The following is an 18,919-nucleotide window of genomic DNA, read 5'->3' as shown; positions in this document are numbered from 1 at the left end:
ATATGCTCATCCTTTGATATTGACAGCTCGTTTCAAGCAGACCTGTGATCCTAAGATAGAGAATTCCATCACCTGAATCTTAAGCATGGACAGAATATGTTTGTGGACATCATCTTTGTTTGAGAAATAACTTTATATGCATACTGGATTTTCCTTGCAGTTTGCAAAGACAAGGACATAGGAAGGTGTGCTATCAATTTTGCTTTCAATTGTGGACCACTTGATTCAATTTAAATTGTCTGTCAAGCAAAGGCTATTGATTTGTAGAGACAGTGATTGCCAATGTGACTGAGCTGCTCCACTCTTTTCCATTGTCCCTCTGCTGTCTTTCTACTTTCTGTCTCCCATAAAAAGTTAACACATTACCAGAAGAACTATTGGGAATTTTTATTGTATGTGTCTCTCCCATCATAGCTAGGCAAAATGCAAATCCATTCTATGGATTTGTGCAAATACAATGCTACTGTTTAGAGGAAAAGCAGAAATGTGTTTTTAAAAAGATAATGGATATGGAATCCTCACAAATGCCAGACAGCAAAGGACATCTCAGAAAAGATAATATATTGATTAGAATGTGACACTGCTTCATGAATGCAGGGCTTGGTGATAGAAAGACAATATAAATTGCATTAAAATACTATAAGTTGCATGATAGAGTTATGGTCAGCAAGATAATAGAAGTTATTATCTTGAAGATCATGAGGATTCAAACTGCTACTATAGTACAATAATACTCAAAAACTGAGTGATATTATTTGAACTACAAATGGTGAATGCTTATCTGGTTAAGTATAAAATAACCAAGATCTTGTCTATGTGAGTGGGTTTGTATGTATGTAATTCTCTCTATCATATCTATTGCATCATAGCAATAGCAATAGCACTTGGACTTATATGCCGCTTCACAGTGCTTTTACAAGCACTGACCTCTCTAAATCAGGGATCTCCAACCTTGGCAACTTTAAGACTTGTGGACTTCAACTCCCAGAATTCCTCAGCCAGCTGAGCAACTGAGCTCTCTTTGCTGACGATGTAAAGCTATTCAACACCACAGACAATACTGATACCCTTCAAAAAGACCTTGACTATGTATCAGAATGGTCAAACAAATGGCAACTTCAAATCTCAACAAATAAATGCTCTGTCTTACATATTGGCAAAAAATATCAGAAAATAAAATACAGGCTGAATAGTCAAGACCTTGTTGATGATCCAAACTCTGTCAAGGATCTTGGAGTACTCATCTCTAATGATCTAAGTGCCAGAGCCCACTGTAACTACATAGCCAAAAAGGCATTAAGAGTTGTTAACCTAATCTTACGTAGCTTTTTGTCTGGTAATATTACACTACTAACTAGAGCATACAAAACATTTGCTAGACCAATACTCGAATACAGCTCATCAGTCTGGAACCCAAATTACGTATCTGATATTAACACAGTTGAGAAAGTCCAGAAATATTTCATAAGAAGAGTTCTCCCTCCTCTAGTCGTTGCAGAATACCTTATGCCAGGGGTCCCCAACCACCGGCCGCGGGACGGTGCACCGGCCGTGAGCACTCTCTACCCGGGCCGCAAGAATTTTTTTTAAAAAATGGCGGCTTTTCTTCACCTTCGTGAATGATGCTGGGATCGGGGATCAAGGACACAAATGAAAGAAGGGGAGGGAGGAAGCAACTGAAGCCTGTCCTTCTCTCTGGGTCAGCTCTCTCAGTCGCTCTCTCGCTCCTCCACCAGCCCAGGAAGAAACTGCTTCAAAGAAGCGGGGGGCTTTTCCTGTCACCGCAGCGCCTCCGAAGCGCCCGTTTCTCCCCCACCCCCACCCTGCCCGCCCGCCGCGCAGGGGTTTACTCCAGTGCTCCGTTCTGCCTGCCTGCCTGCCTGCCTTCGTTAATGGTTGAATCGGAACAGCTTCGCTGAGTAAAGGCGAATAGTTATTATTCTAGACCAATGCTCCCAAACAACCAGAAACTAAGGCAGGCAGTCAGGGAACCCACATTACGGGCATCGGTGGGAGTTAACGGCAGTTGAGAAAGTCCAGAAATATTTCTGGTGGGCAAGAAGAGCGCAACCTCCTTCTCTTCTCTCCCCTCCTTGCAAAAATTTTCTGCTTGAAACCGGTCCCTGGTACAAAAAGGTTGGGGACCACTACCTTATGCCACCAGACTTGAAATTCTAGACCTAGAAAACCTAGAACTACACTGCCTTCAGTCTGTTCTAAGTATAGTATATAAAATCACACATTGCAATGTCCCACCTGTCAGTAAATACTTCAGCTTCAACCATAACAACACAAGAGCAAACAACAGATACAAACTCAAGGTTAACCGCACCAAACTTGATTACAGGAAATACGACTTCAGCAACAGAGTGGTCAATGTCTGGAATACTCTACCTGACTCTGTGGTTTCTTCCCCAAACCCCAAAAACTTTAACCTTAGACTTTCTACTATTGACCTCACCCCTTTCCTAAGAAGTCTGTAGGGGGCGTGCATAAGCGCACCAACGTGCCTACCTACCTGTCCTATTGTTTCTTTTATTTTTCTTATATGTATCCATGTATTCATAACTATGTTTTTACTTATACCTATTATCTTGACAAACCAAATAAAATAAAATAAATAAAAAAATAAAATAAAGTCTTAAAGCTGCAAAAGTTGGAGGCCCTTGCTCTAAATGGTTTATAGAGTCAGCATATTGCCCCCAACAACCTGGGCCCTCATTTTATCAACCTTGGAAGGATGGAGGGCTGAGTTAACCTTGAGCCTGGTGAGATTTGAATTGCCAGATTGCAGGCAGCTGGCAGGCAGCAAAAGTATCCTGCTTCATTCTAACTACTCTGTCACCGCAGCTCTTATCATATATCATATATCTATCGATCCTTCCATCCCATAATCTATCTATCTATCTATCTATCTATCTATCTATCTATCTATCATCTATCACTTTTCCCAAATGTCTCAGTTTCATTGTAGTGATTGGTGATATAAAGTTGGCCAATTCATTTAGAATATTTCCTTCAGACAATGAATGACTGCAAAAAAAAAGTCTGCCGCATGAGAGGAGGAGAATTAAAAGTAGAACTTGAGCTGTATTGCACAAAGAGTAGGTCACATCTTCTAGATTCAGTGACAATGATGATTATTTATCAAAAATGTTTACATATTGCTTCTCAGAGGCTAAAAGTAGTTTATGATCAAATAGGACACCGTTTTGCTTTAAGAGTTGAAAACAGGTTGTTCTTTGTGGGCATCCTAGCATATGGTGCAGTCTGGTTTCCCACCTGTTAGTAAACCATGAAAAACTTCCTATGTGTCAAAGGGACACCGGAAGAAAAGTAACTAACAAATATTTACTACTACACAGGAAATTAAAAGCCGATGGTTTCTTAACCACAAAAGAAAACTGTTCTCCTATCTTAGAGATCCTTTGAAAATTTAAACTAAACGGGATTCTTAAAAGGACACAGCCCTGCGGGAACCAACTCTCATCCAGAGGAAAGTGGACAAGCAGAGGAAGAGGCAAAGCCTGACAAGGAAGCTTCAAACAATAAGGGGAGGAGACCTATGAAAAAGGGATGCTGGATAGTTTTCCTTAAGCTTAGAGTGTTGTTATCGCCTCCTAGCTTCCCCCTCCTCCCCCTGGCAGTTCAGTGGCCCAGTTCCTGAAATAAACAAACATTTTATAAGATATTTTTATATCTTAAAAATACCTCTTGCACATTGTGAAATAGAAATGGGCCAATTGTGCAGATGTTTTTGTCAGGTATGGTTGAAATTCTTCCTAGGAAAATTTCCATTTTTATGCATGTATAGAGAAACCCTACTCCCAATTGAGGAAACAAGTAAAGGAACCACATTTGATAACAAAACACAGCAATGAACCCCTCACAGCAGGAAGGGAGGGTGGCAGCATAAACTGGCCAGCATGAAACTTGTGGGGACATGACTATTGGGGATCCCCAGAGATTTCTTTGTTTTGCACCATGTGGCTCATACCCTTGAAAATGGCAGGCAGCATAGCACATTTCTTACCAGTGTCATGAGGAAGAGATACTCCAGATTGCCAGTCTTGGGTTAAATATATATTGTTCTGTCTATTTATGAGCTGGTTCTTTGTGGATGTAGCAGGAGGACCACTGAATTCCCTGTGGCCAAGTTTAATGGTTTATTTAAAAACTAAGCTGAATTGTTTCAGGTTTTCTATTCTTTTTGTACTTTTTGGATTTTTTTTAATACTGAAATACAATAAATATATAATTAAAAGAGCAGTAACAAGACTATATATGGAGATCACAATTATTCAAGACCAACCTTACTAGAACAACAACCAGAGTTGCTGGGACTGCAGTCCTCAGAATTTCCAGCAAGCACGGGAATGGATGATAGAATTTTATTTGATACAGCTGAACACCATGAAGCTGAGGAATGACTGGTTTAAAACATAAAAGTCCATGGTTCCATTATATTATTATAACAAGAGAATATATGGGCATTTAATACATGGCTTTTGATAAGAGAATTAATGAAATATGATCAAATAAATCATGATCAAACAATCAAAAGCTGGGATAGACTGGATTTTTTTTTAAAAAAAAATGTGGCTTTAGAATGATGCAAGAGAATCTTACACTGATTTCTATTTTGAGATAATAAACAAGAGTCAAAGACAGTGGTCATTCTGTTGTGTATCTCATACTTGCAGACAGCAACAAGGCTCATTGTGATATCCTGAGCTGGGGTGTGGTGAAGAAAGCTACTATTTCTTTTTCTGTGACTAAAACAGAACCCAAAGCTGCCAAGGCCATCAATCATAAAGCCTTTGTGAGCATTTACAGTGGCATTAAAACAAAATAAAGCTGCTTGCCAAAAAGACACTGTTGTTGTTAAGAACAAGCAAAACAACTGAAGAAATTCTACGGTGAATTTATGCCGATACCAGTTAGAGTCCTCTACCTTTATTACAAGCAGGATACTTTTTATTAGCATAAAGAATTTGATTTAATTGGAGTTGAGTACTTTGAAGTCCTATCCATTTTGTGGGAGATGACATGATTCAAGCCCACTGTCAGAATAAGATGCGATACTGGTTCGAACTGGACTTCTCTTTAATTGGCAATGAGCAGCAGTCCACTAGAATATTTTTGGACACATTTGCTACTGATCAGCTGATGACCTGATTACTATCTTCCAATGTCTGAAGACTATAAGTTGAGGGAGTAAATATGTTCCTGTTGCTCTAGAGGTTTGGACCCCAAGAATGAAAATCTCAGGAGAGCACAGACTGGCTAATATTAGGAGATGCTTTCTAAATGTTAGCATTATTCAACAGTGCATGTTACAAGAAATAAAGGTCTCTTCTTTGGTGGAGATATTTTCAGTAGTCATTGGTTGGCCATCTCACAAGAATGTTGTAAATACATCTATTATCATAGATCAGGGGTGTCAAACTTGATTTCATTGAGGGTTGTGTTTCACCTCGGGGGACCTGGGGTGGGGGCATGGCCAGGGGTGGAATGGCCAGCTTGACATCACTCATGTTGGGGGCACCTGTGGTGGCCCAAGCGCTCTGCCAGCGAAAAAGGAGCTTGGGAGGGCTGCTCATGGTCCTCCCTAGTTCTGTTTTCACTGGCAGAGGGCTGCAGGAGGCCATCGCATCCAAAAACAGAAGTTGGGAGGGCAATATGCTGGCAGAGTCACTGCAGGTTGGTCCTTCATTGTTTCCAGGGCAGCCCCGCAGGCCAGATCTAAGCACTCTGTGGGCCGGATGTGGCCCGCGGGCCTTGAGTTTGACACCCCTGTCATAGATTTTATTTTGAACAGAGGTTTAGATGAAGTGACCTCCAAGCTCCTTTTTAGTTCGATCTATTTAGCAGAAAATAAAGTGCTAATAAATTAGAGAAATCTCTTACGATTGTAATTTCCTTCCTTCCTTCCTTCCTTCCTTGTGCTCTGTACACTCTCATTTTAATTTTTATTTATGTATTTATTTTTGTGTTTTCAATTCAGTTTTGACTCTTGGAGACTCTCTGAACTGGTCCTTATAGTTTTCTTGGCAAGTTTTCAGAAGCTTTGCCTAAAGCGGAGAGAAAGTGATTGGCTCGAGGTCTCCCAGCAGGCTTTGTGCCTCAGATAGGACTAGAATTCACCACCTCCCAGTTTCTAGTCTGGGGCCTTAACCTCTAGACCAGGGTTGTCAAAGTGGATTTCTTCAAGGGCTGGATCAGGGCCAGGGGGAAGGAGATGGGACAGATGCCTCCTGCAGCACTTTTCCAGGCAAAACGGAGCATGAGAAGACCGTGCCCCATTTTGGCTGGAAAAATGCTGCAGGAGGCCATCCAGGCTGAAAATGGGGCCCCCGGGACCTTGAGTATGAAACCCCTGCTCTAGACCAAACTGGCTTTTGCACTCTAATAACTGACTAGAAGAATTGTGGCCTAACGTACAGTTTGTTGGCTCTGAAAGTTTGCCTGGATGGGGGATGAATGAAGGGGTTTTTTTTCAGCACCCCATGGATAATGAACCACAGAATTATATTTATTTTGTATGGATTGTAGATAAAGAACATTTTGGATCCTTATTTAGTCCAGTATCTGGGTTTTCATAGGAAACCAATGAACCATAACCAAAGGACTGTTAAACTATCATCACAGGATCATCACAGTCAACCATTAACCTGCTTATAATTCCCTACTTGGTACCTATCACCACACAGCCATGCTAATGAAGTTGGGGACTACCAGTTTGGGGAATACACAGATGCTCACTCTCTCCACTCTTTCCTGGTGTCCTTATACCAGGAGAAAAGAGGCCAGACTTCTCTACATCAGAAGCCCTACAGTTATGCCAGCTCTCCTTGCTCCTGGCTCCCTCAAGTCTTGGCGATGAATTCTCTTTGGAGTTCCTGACTAGGGAAGAGTAGTTTGACCCAAATTGTCTTGGCATAATTTTAGATAACAAAGCCCTCTTTTCATCTAGTATTGACTGGTTTATCAGATTTATGCAGCATGATGGACCCTTAACTGAAACAATGAAAAGCCTGTGAAGCCCACTTTATTCTGCAGAGGAATCTAGAGTCAGACTCAAGCGCTGTATCTGATTTCTGCCCCTCCCCCCTTGCTTAAAATAAATTATATCATTGAGGTAATATTTTCTATATTCTGTTCTATTCTGTTCTGTTCTGTTCTATTCTATTCTATTCTATTCTATTCTATTCTATTCTATTCTATTCTATTCTATTGCCAAACCTCAAGATCTTCTCTACATGAGACTAATGATTTTGGGAGTATGTAGCCTAGAAAAAAGATAATTGAAGGGAGATTCTTGAAGTACTTGAAGAGAAAGCATAAAGGAAGAAAGCAAGAACTTTTCTCTACTGGGAACATAGTTTTAAGTTAACAAGAAATAGATCCAGGTTGCATATAAGCATCTTCACGGAGTAGTTTATCAGATGAACGTATTATTAAGGGAAGTTATGTGAACTTTTTCTATTTGTTGGATATGTGGACAAGCAGGATGCACAGCCATCCAACAGGAATGGCTTCACTTGGATTCTTGCACTGAGCAAGAGGCTATATTCAAAGTCCTGCTTCTTTTCTAGTCTCTGAATCTAAGAAGTGGGGCATCCAAGTTCTTGCTACTGGTGTTGGAAGCAAAGCCTTTGAGACTTTGAGAAGGAGCTTGCTTGAGGCTATGCAGTCTGAATGGGACAGTTTCTTGTTCTTGTTTCCCACCAATCCGGCGAATAAAGCTATCATTTCCTCTACTTTGTATATCTACAAAGGAGTATATTAACAACTAAATGTTTCTTAGTAATGTAGAAGCTTGTTAATATAACATTTCCTGTTTTATTTTTCTGTTCCAGATCTTACAAAGCCACCACTGGCCCCCAAACCAAAGATCTTCAGTCATCTGGCTTCCATAGCTGCTTCCAAATTTCCTCCGTCACTATCAAGGGCTGGCACACTTCATAATTCAAACTCTATGTCTAGGGGTCCAAAACCACCCATTGCTCCCAAGCCAAAAATCTCTGCTGACAACGATCCAGCAATTTTACAGAGATCCAGCATTTATGCTAATAATACCTTTAACAAATATCCCAGTGAAAAACTGGAAGCTGAACTGTATGAAGAAAACCAGTGCAATAACACGGGGTGTCCAGAATCAGAAGACGGCAATGCATACATTGTAATTCCAGATGTTGAACTGACTGATAAAACATACAGTGACTTTGAGCCAGCCGAGAACGAGATTTTGCACACTCTTGAATCAGTAGGTGAGGAAGATGGTAATTGTACGGATAGCAATGAAGTATACGATGATGGCCCAATAAATGTAATGAAGAACAAGGATACTGAATCGGTGGGAGACAACTCTCTGGAATCAATTGAAATCCCAGCACTTGACTGCCAGGAACCATTCGAAAGGGAAAAAGAAGATGCTACAAGAGATGAATATGAAAAAGTGGACGGTGAAAATCCTCCCAGTGAGACCAAAATGAACTGTGCAGATGAAACTCTAAGCAAACTGGATTTGGTAAACGATGACAATGAGTTCAGCAAAATATTGAATGGGGAATCTTTGAAAGAAACTATATACGATGATATCATTTTAAGGCATTTAGAGGAGCCAATATCAGCAGGGGAAGGTCTGCCTCCAATGTGCAAAGGTTTAGATGCAGTACAGTTTTTAGAAGAGGAACAATTAAATACTGATCTAGAATTGGGCCCAGCAAATCACAACGATAACGATTCAGCCTCAAGTAGAGAAAGAGAATTTATAGAAGATGCTGATGTAAATACTGACACTCACATTGCTAATGAAGTGGACACGAGGTTAGAACCAAGAGGGTCTGAGCTTGGTATTGAAGAGACTTTTAGCGGGGCCACAAATGAAATGGATGAAAAGGAAGATGAAATAGACCTATATGCTGAGGGAGAAGATCTTGACAAGGTTTGCCAAACTGCTGAAATGAAAAATGTGGTAGAAATACTAGAGACTGAACGTGAATCAGGGGAAGGTTCTGAAGAACAAATTGAGATGATAGATACAGAGATGATGGACGATAGCTGCCAGATCATTCCCTTTGGAAATGAGGGCGGTGAGGATGCTCAGGATTCTCCAGATGAAGATTTGGGTGAAGATTTGTCAGGAAAAGAGACTGACATGCCTGATAATAACCCGTCCCTCAGTTCTGAAGATACTAATGGGCACAAATCTGACTCGCAGCTTGGAAAAGAATCTAAGTCAGATGTTTTACTTGGAGTTCACAGTGTGAGTGAATGTTCTTTAGAAGATACACATTTGGATCATCAAATACTCGAGGTGGATCATAGCAATAAAGAGGAAACTGCCCCAAATCTAACCAGAGAAACATCAAGTGAAAATTCTGGGCTTTCTATTGGAGAATTGGCTACACTAGAAGCAAACTCAGCCAATGAACATGTGATTAAGGAAGACACAGTGGATTCCAAAGTGTCGGATGTGCCAGATAACAATGGAGAAGTAGCCAGTGATTCCCTAGATGACCCATATGTCCTTGGAGACCGTTTGCCTACAACAAATGAAATTTTTTATGCTGGAAGAGAAATGCAGGAGGCTGATATCCAAAACAGCTCAAGTGATTTCAGGGAGGGAGAGAACACAGAAAATGAAAACCACTTGCTTTCCATAGATCGGAAAAACATTGTTACTAGAACAAGGTCCCACTCTGGGAAAGTACCGGGTTATGTGCCAGAAACAGTTCCAGAAGAAACAGGGACAGACACCGAATTGCAGACCTTGAGCACAAGCACCATTATGCCTGAAAATGTAAGACACAGTTTCTGTTGGGCAGAAGGAAAACCTATAGAACTGGCTAGAACGCTGCCAGCAAAGCCAAGACGCTTCATTTTGTACCCTCGATCTTATTCAGTGGAAGGCAGAGACATCCCTGTCTCTCTGTATCGAGAAACCGATAACTCTATATTAGATTATAACAGATTAAACAGGACAGATGAGCTGTCTTTACCATATGTAATTGGTTCCTCAGGTAGTTTTTCCCAGAGGAATCACCTTACATCCAGTGGGGTTTCCACTCCTTCCTCTGTTGTCGATATTCCACCTCCCTTTGAACTAGCCTGTATCACCAAGAAGCCCATCACAAAAAGCTCCCCGTCCCTTTTAATAGACAGCGAATCTCCTGATAAGTATTGCAAGAAGAAGAAGTCCTCGTTTAAAAAATTCCTCACTTTGAAATTCAAGAAGAAGGCAGAAAACAAAGTCCATGTAGATGTTCATGTTTCTTCTTCAAGATCCTCCTCTGAGTCGAGTTATCACGGACCTTCCAGGGTGATGGAACTGGACAGAAGAAGCTTGAGTAGTTCACCTCAGATGTTATCCCGGACTGCCAAACTGAGGGCTTCCGAGTCTCCAACTGTTCTTTTCTACAAGGATGGCAAGAGAAAAGGGACACCCAAAATGTTTAGCAGAAGTGTGTCAAGGGTAGAATCATTTGAAGATCGTTCGAGACCGCCTTTTATGCCGCTGCCTTTAACGAAGCCCCGGTCTATCTCATTTCCCAATGCTGATACTTCTGACTATGAGAATATCCCAGCCATGAATTCTGATTATGAAAATATACAGATACCTCCCCGAAGGCCCACTAGGGCAGGAACCTTTACTGAATTTTTTGAAGATCCTAGCAGGGCCTTATCTGCTGCAAATGAGAATGACGGCTATGTGGATATGAGCAGCTTTGCAGCCTTTGAAAACAATAAACAGCAAACCACCAACCAGGAAACAGAAAGGTATTGTAGCACATATTTATATAAGGCCTGTTAGCCTTGACCACAGAAGGCTAGACTTCCTGTGTATTGGGAGCTAAAGGCTTATTCTCAAACTTACTTGGCTTATCTCACTTTTTTCAGGAAATGCCTTCTATAAAGTATTTAGAATAGGGCATGGTTTTTAAAAAAAACACCTGGTATTTTATATGTGTAGTTTAAAAGTTCCCTACTTCCGATGCTTATCAGAAAATTGCTAGATTTTCATATCTGGGACCCAATAGTAAAATCAAGTTAATTTTCACAAATCTTCTATAAAATTTGGACTGAAACTTGCTCATTTTCATTTTGGAAAATGCTTCTGCGTTGTGGATGTAGCTTTGAACCTTTCTGTGTATAATCCGATACAGGTAGTCCTTGAGTTACAACTATTCATTAAGTGACCGTTTGAAGTTACAATGGCACTGGGGGAAAAAATGACATAACTGTTTTTCATGTTTATAACTGTTGCAGCATCCCCATGGTCACGTGATCACAATTTGAATGCTTGGCAACTGGTTTATATTTATAACTGTTCTAGTTTTGTGGCCTTCTGACAAGCAACGTCGATGGGAAAGCCAGATTCATTTAATATCCATGTTACTAACTTAACAACTGCAGCAACTCACTGAACAAGTGTGTCATAAAATGTGCCAAAACTTAACATTTTAAGCTAACTTAACAACTATCTCACTTAGCAATGGAAGTTTGGGGCTCAATTATGGTCATAAATCAAGGATTATCTGTAGAATGAATGAAAGCTCCAGGGCAGAATTTTCCTCTAAACTATTATCTACCCTTCCTGTTTCTCTGCTATTGTGCTTATCTGTTCCTCTAAGAGTTATGGTTCCCACAAGTGTAAGATTGAGTCTATTGTTTAGACTTCAGATAACAGATAATTAGAGTTGGAAGGGACCTTGTAAGTCATCTAGTCCAACCCCCCCACCCAAGCGGGAGATCCTACACCATTTCTGACAAATGGCAGTCTACTCTCTTCTTGAAGGTCTCAAGTGATGGTGCTCCCACAACTTCCAAGGGCAAGCTGTTCTATTGGTCGATTGTTCTCACTGTCAGAAAGTTCCTCCTTATTTCCAGGTTAAATCTCTCCTTGATCAGTTTCCATCCATTATACCTTGTCTGGCCTACAGGTGCTTTAGAAAATAGCTTGACCCCTTCCTCCCTGTGGCAGCCCCTCAAATATTGGAAGACCTCTATCATGTCTCCCCTGGTCCTTCTCTTTACTAGACTAGCCAAGCCCAGTTCCTGCATTGTATGTTTTAGCCTCCAGTCCCCTAATCATCCTGGTTGCTCTTCTCTGTACTTTTTCTAGAGTCTCAACATCTTTTTTATAATGTGGTGAACAAAACTGGATGCAGTACTCCAGGTGTGGTCTTACTAAGGCTTTATAGAGTGGTGTTAGTACTTCCCTTGATCTTGATTGTACCCCTCTGTTAATACAATTTAGGATTGCATTAGCTTTTTTGGCTGCTGCTGCACACTGCTGGCTCATATTTAGCTGGTTGTCCACTAAGACTCCAAGATCCCTCTCACAGTTACTGCTATTGTGCCTGGTTTCACCCAGTCTATATGTGTACTTTTGGTTTTTCTTGCCTAAATGTGGGACTTTACTTTTCTCTACGTTGAATTTCATTTTGTTAGATAGTGCCCAGTGTTCTAGTCTGTCAAGATCCATCTGGATCTTGAGCCTATTTTCTTGGGTGTTAGCTATTCCTGCCAGCTTAGTATAATCTGCAAATTTGGTAAATTCCCCTTCTATTCTTCCTCTTGGTGCAGCCATTATGACCTGTTCAAAGCTCATGATTTGTATAAAGGTTTTCATAATCAATGTTTGGGAAAATGTCTGAATGAATTTCAAAAAGTGTTAGAAACTCTTGTGTTCTAGAATATGTGTTTTTCTAATCATTTGGAGGGAGAAAGATACTGAATCTAATGCAGAACTTTAGTAATGTCAATTCACTAGCTTTTACCTTGGAACTGCATCTTAATTTTATTTATAGAAAGACCACTCAGAATATGACTGGTATCCCATGTGCTTATAGAGGACAGGTTATTGAATCTGATGGTAATTGGCTCCTTCCTCCACTAAAGCACCTTAGCAGGATGAAACTTCATCTAGGAGCGTTTCAAATAACAGTTCAATCATTCTCACCATGATGTTCCTCTATATCAGTGATGGCGAACTTTTTTGTTGTGGTGTGCTGATAGTGCGCGTGTGTGCGTGCCAGCACCCACAGTGCAATGTGCCTCACCCCCCTTGCATTTGCGCACAACCCCCACCCTACCCCCATACCTGCACTGCGCATGTGCATGCCTCCCTGTTGATTTTTGGCCCATTTGAAACCATTTTCGCCCTCCCGGGGGCTCAAGGGAAACCTCTGCAGCCTTTGGAGGCCAAAAAATAGGCCCGTTTCGGCACTTCCAGTTTCAGCACTTCCAGTATTTCTGGAAGTCCTGTTTTTCGGCCTCCAAAGGCTGAAGAGGCTTCCCTTGAGCCCCCAGGAGGGCAAAAAAGGCCTCAAATGGGCCAAAAATCAGCTGGGAGGCGCGCATGCGCAGTGCAGGTAAATTTGGCTGGGGCTCGTGTGCCCACACAAATGGCTCTGCCATAGGTTCGCCATCATGGCTCTATATTATGTTTTGATGAACAGATTTAAAACTGCAACACTATAATATTGTTCAGAATCCTCTGTAGCCCAGAAGTGCTACATTTGCAGGAAATTCTTACATTAGATCATGCACCTAATTTCTTTATATTCAGAAGGTTGTGATCTGTGTTGGTGAATATACTTAATTAGATTCAGTCAAGTTTATAGAGCAAGAACCCAATAATGAAAGCATGCTGGATATAATCTTTCTTTACAATTACTGATATGGGGGTTAGTAACCAGTACATTACCCTCTGAGGGATAGTTACTTCTTTTCTTCCCAATTTCGCTATATAGTATTAATAATTAAAATAATGATTTGGTAATGGAACATTAGAGATGTCAATAGAATGACAATGTCGTTGTTCACTCAATGAAAAGCAATCAGTTATACCAAAAAGAGTAGGCCTTTGGGTCCAACAAAACCTGTAAAAGAATTTGTCATTTGTAGCAAAAAGGTTTTGATTTTGGTAATCTATTTTTAGCCTTTTATGTACTACTCTGGAACCATTTCAATGTTACAAGGAGTAAGTATGTAGAAGACCCCCTCTCAGTGAATCAAATCATCATCCATTATCACTCTATACAGCTACTGAGTACAAGATGTATAAGTTTATTTTTCATTTCATGATTTACAAATATCTAATTACAAGAAGGTAAAAAGGGTCACTTGGAAGCACCATAGAGTTATTGCAGCTATACTAGTACATATCATTGCTAATCTGGAATACTGGGATTGGAGAAATCAAAGTAAGAAGACAGTGTGATTTGTCCAGTACCTTCTGTTTAATAGACAGTGTGGGACTATTACAGATGAAAACTGCAGTTTTCTTTTAGCATTCAGTAGGTGATGTGTCCCCTTTGGAAGCCATATTAGAACCAGAAGCTTCCACACTGCCACATTTCTGTGCCTGGGAAAGTATGAGGGGGGCGGATTTTAGAGTGTTGGTACTTGGACATAATAGCATTTTTCTTTTTGGACAAGGTCATGTTATTCTTGCACCTGGAGGATGAGTGGTTGAAGGGATGTCTCAAGTTGGGACTGTTGGTGATTGGACCATGTGATTGACTGATAGATACAAGGTTGTGTTTTGACTTTTGAATTACTAAGGGAAAACCCGGAACTCTCAGATTCAGGTTTTCCCAGATGTGCCAGTACACCTACTCTAATAAAAGGAAACTTTGAGAAAATGCCTGTCTTAGAGTTTTTAATTGGAATTGGGTTTTTCTAGAACCCTGACATGATGGTGGCTAGCTAATGTTGGGCAGATTTTAAAAGTAGGGTCATACCTGCCTACTTATTGAATAATTGACTATCAATACATCTCATAAGTGTAGAGTAGACTGAGAAGCTGAAAGAAGCTTCTCTCTAACATCTCTAACATGTCCAAGAAAACTGTATAGGTATGGCCATAGAATGACCACAAGTCAAATCAAGTTCCAACCAAACTTTGCGTTTTTTCTTCTCTTTAAGAAACTGAAGGCACTGTATGTGTATCCATCAAGTAAAGTGAAAGAAGTGTTTGCTAAGAAGGTTTAAGAGGCCCATTTGTTTACATTTTTAATGCCAGTCTTTTAAACCAAATAATTTATGTGAATGAATGAGAATCAAATTGCTTCTGCATAGCTTGGATTCACCCTCTCCGGATACATGTATATGATACCCTTGTTCATGTCAAATTAGTCATAGCTTCACAAGGAAAATCTTACTAAAAAGGCATGACTGTAGTTTTCCCTGCTCATAGAACACAGAATGTAGACTCATAGGGCTGGGAGGGACCTCAAAGATCTTCTACTCCAACCCCCATCACAGCAGGAGACTTATACTATCTCAGTCAAATGGTTGTCCAGTCTATTTTTGAAAACCTCCAGTAATGGAGCACCTATAACTCCAGAAAGCAAGCTGTTCAATTGATTAATTGTTCTCACTATCAGAAAATTTCTCCTTACTTCTAGGTTGGGTCTTTCTTTAACAAGCTTCTACCCATTACTTCTTATCCTGCTCTTTGGTGCTTTGGAGAATAGACCCACCCCACTTCTCTGCAACAGCCCCTCAACTACTGGAAGACAGCAAAGACATCCACTCCTCCAATCCTTTTCTTTAATAGGCTAGACATACCTGGCTCATCCATTCATCATATGATTTAGCCTTCAGACTCTTTATCATCTATATTGATCTTCTCTGCACACTTTCAGCATCTTTTTTGGGTCAGGGTAACCAGAACTGCAGTATTCCAAGTATGGCCACACTAATGCATTATAAAACAGTATTGTCTCTTCCTGTGTTTGTGATGCTATCCCTCTGTTGATACATCCTAGGACTGCATTGGCCTTTTTGTCAGCGGCAACACATTGATGGCTCATAAATAAATGGGGGTCCACCAGGCCACCTAGATCTTCTCTCAGTTACTATCACATAAGGCAAATGTTACTATGAGCTTAGAAAACTAGCATTCTAGGGAGAACACTAAACTGTAATCCTTTCACTAGATGTTGGGGTTTTCTAAAGTCAAGTGGTTTTTGATAAGAGGAAATATATAAATTGATCAATTTAATTTGTATTTCATCACAATCAAAGCTGAGTCTTTGTGGATCACATACATCAATGTGATATATTTTTTTCTAGAAATTTCTGGGTTACCTGTTCTAAATTTCTGCTATGGATTGAAACATAATAATTTCCCCAAGTATCTGCTACTTCGCTTTACCTATTCACCTAAAGTCAAGTACCTGTAAGTTAGAAGTACTTACCCTTCTGAATAACAGAATAACAGTTGGAAGGGATCTTGGAGGTCTTCTAATCCAACTTCCCGCTCAAGCAGGAAACCCTATACCATTTCAGACAAATGATCTCTTCTTAAAATCTTTCCAATCTCTTCTTAAAAACCTCAGGTGTTGGAGCATCCACAACTTATGGAGGCAAATTGTTTCAAAAGTCATTTTGCTTTCCTTCTATACTTTATTGCCAATTGTTTTTCTGGACCATGATTTCTTACAACTAGAATATTGTGAAATTATTTGGTGATATATTAACAGAGTTGAAAGGGACCTTGTAGGTCATCTAGTCCACCTCCCCACCCAAGCAGGAGACCCTATACCATTTCTGACAAATGGCAGTCCAATCTCTTCTTGAAAGCCTCCAGTGATGAAGCTCTCACAACTTCTGAAGGCAAGCTGTTCCATTGGTTGATTGTTCTCACTGTCAGAAAATATCTCCTTATTTCTAGGTTGAATCTCTCCTTGATCAATTTGCATCCATTATTCCTTGTCTGGCCTTCAGGTGCCTTGGAAAACAGTTTTGACCCCTTCCTCTCTGTGGTAGCCCCTCAAATATTGGAACACTGCTATAATGTCTCCCTTGTCCTTCTCTTCATTGGACTAGCCATGCCCAGTTCCTGTAACTTTTTAACTCATATTAAGTTTTAATTAACTCATAGTAATATTAACTCATATTAAGCTCATATTTAACTGGTTATATATTATAGCTAGCATGTTTTACTTTATTTCACAAAGCTAAAGCCAATTCAGAATGAGAACAACTCTTCCCATTCTCGTTCTGGATTGGCTATATGCCATCATGAAGCCAATCACAACCGGCTTATATGAAATTTTTATAAACCCAATACAATGAAACAGCAGGAATCAGTGCTCTCATTCTGAAAGGGTGAAATAAACGGAACTCAGTTATCCTTCAGCTTAAATTCACATTCTTCTTTTTATTAAAAATCTTAACAAAAGAAATGAAGGAACAATAGCAATCTCCACTTCAGATCAGCGTTAATATTTATGTCCTCGAAAGTCCTAAAATGTGAGTATTTATTTTATTTGGAGAGATAAGTGCTTTTCCATCATAGACGATTTGTGTTTTATAGAGACAATACAACAATTTCATGAAACTGTTTTTTAGTGTTCCACTCTCATCTTCATTAGGTCTGCCGCTGGTATTTCACAGCTTAATATTATCAATTTTTGTCTGCAAATCTATTTCATTATTACTTGGCAATACTTGATTTGATTTGAATCTTATTGCTTTTTCCAATTATTGTTTTATTATCTATTATAAACTCAAAATGTCCTTTATGGAAGGATATCAATTGACTAAATGAATGTATATTTTCATGACAATACTAAATTCAGTATATTTTGTTTAATTTCACCAGTCCTCTTCATACAGTTTACATTTATAATAAATATAAATGTAAGATATAATAAATATATCTCTTAGAATTATTGTCCCAAGTTCCTTCAATCATCTATTTACTTTATTCACTACCCTTCCAAAGACCATTCAGAAGAAATATATATATATAATTCCAGTGCATTTCAGTATGCTATCTTTGCAGTTTGTTTATATCTAATAAGTAATTGTTTCTTTATTTCATTAATAAAAAAAAAAAACAATTGCGGCACTAATCAAGCACTAGAAAATGCTATTGACATTTTAAGGGTCCTTTGTGGTTTAAGAAAATGCTTCTGTGTTTAAATAGCAAATTATTTTGCTACTTAAAATCAAAAGGAAAACAAAAACAAAAATTCTCCTCCCCACCCCCAAGGGGGCAATAGAAGCAGATCTTGTAACATCTTGGAGTTATTCAAGAATCAATATACTAATGTAGACTTGCACAGACCGTATCTGCTGGGGAGTGTTGGGTTTCTAAGTTAATGACCATGATCTAGAAAAGAGATTTTCTGATGTTTCCTTCACTTTTTCCAACTGCATCCCTCTGTGACCTCTGTGACTTGTAAAGCAAGATCTATTTATCTTGCTGCTAGTTATCCTCTTCTTTTCTTTCCTTCCATCTTTTCCAGGATTTGAATCTTGGCTAGAGAGCCAAGCTCAGGGTGGTTTACCTTGTTCAGGTGAGCAAACTTTTTGTGGCCAGATATTTAAGGGCCACTGGGGATATGACTAGGGAATCATAACATCTTTGGATTGCTTGGGTCATTGTTTTGACTTCTTAGAATTTATGGAGGCTTAGGTGGATGTTAAGGGTAGAAATGGAGGCTTTAGGCTTAGACTTTGGAAAGACCTAGCTTTAATATTCTTAAATCCCCCCTTAAATAGGGGCTGAAATAGTCAAATAAGACTACAAATAAGATTCGGGTGGCTTCATGCAAACCCAAATTGCTCATCCCTGCAGCAGTGGTGGGGTTAAAAATTTTTACTACCAATTCTGTGGGCATGGCATGGTTTGGTGAGCATGGCTTGGTGGGTGTGGCAGGGGAAGGATACCGCAAAATCTCCATTCCCACCCCACTCCTGGGGGAAGGTTACTGCAAAATCCTATTCCCTCCCCACCCCACTAACCTGCTTTGCAGCTCCGTTCTCATGTGCAGGGCAACAAAAGGAGACCCAGCCGATCATCTGGGACTCGGGAGGCAGAGAATAGTTGGGGGTGAGGCCATCAGAGGTGGTATTTCCTGGTGCTCCAAACAACTCAAAATTTCTGCTA

The 18,919-nt window shown here is 39.9% G+C and overlaps 1 protein-coding gene across 4 annotated transcripts in view; it reads left to right on the top strand.

The window, feature by feature from the left end:
* The window catches only part of FGD5 (FYVE, RhoGEF and PH domain containing 5), a 154,762-nt gene that overhangs the window by 11,575 nt on the left and 124,268 nt on the right, over positions 1 to 18,919 (top strand). For all 4 annotated transcript variants that reach the window (XM_087954647.1, XM_026678403.2, XM_026678412.2 and 1 more), the window contains exon 2: positions 7,863 to 10,785. In XM_087954647.1, coding sequence (XP_087810773.1) covers positions 7,982 to 10,785 — 2,804 coding nt within the window. In that variant the 5' untranslated portion in view covers positions 7,863 to 7,981. The remainder of the gene's footprint in view (positions 1 to 7,862; positions 10,786 to 18,919) is intronic.

Source organism: Notechis scutatus, chromosome 2 (genome assembly GCF_049901735.1).
Source record: "Notechis scutatus isolate UNSWTSFEM ecotype Mainland chromosome 2, rNotScu1.2, whole genome shotgun sequence".
Classification (NCBI taxonomy): domain Eukaryota; kingdom Metazoa; phylum Chordata; class Lepidosauria; order Squamata; family Elapidae; genus Notechis; species Notechis scutatus.
The sequence above is the reverse complement of the archived record's forward strand: the minus strand, read 5'-3'. Positions and strand labels throughout refer to the sequence as shown.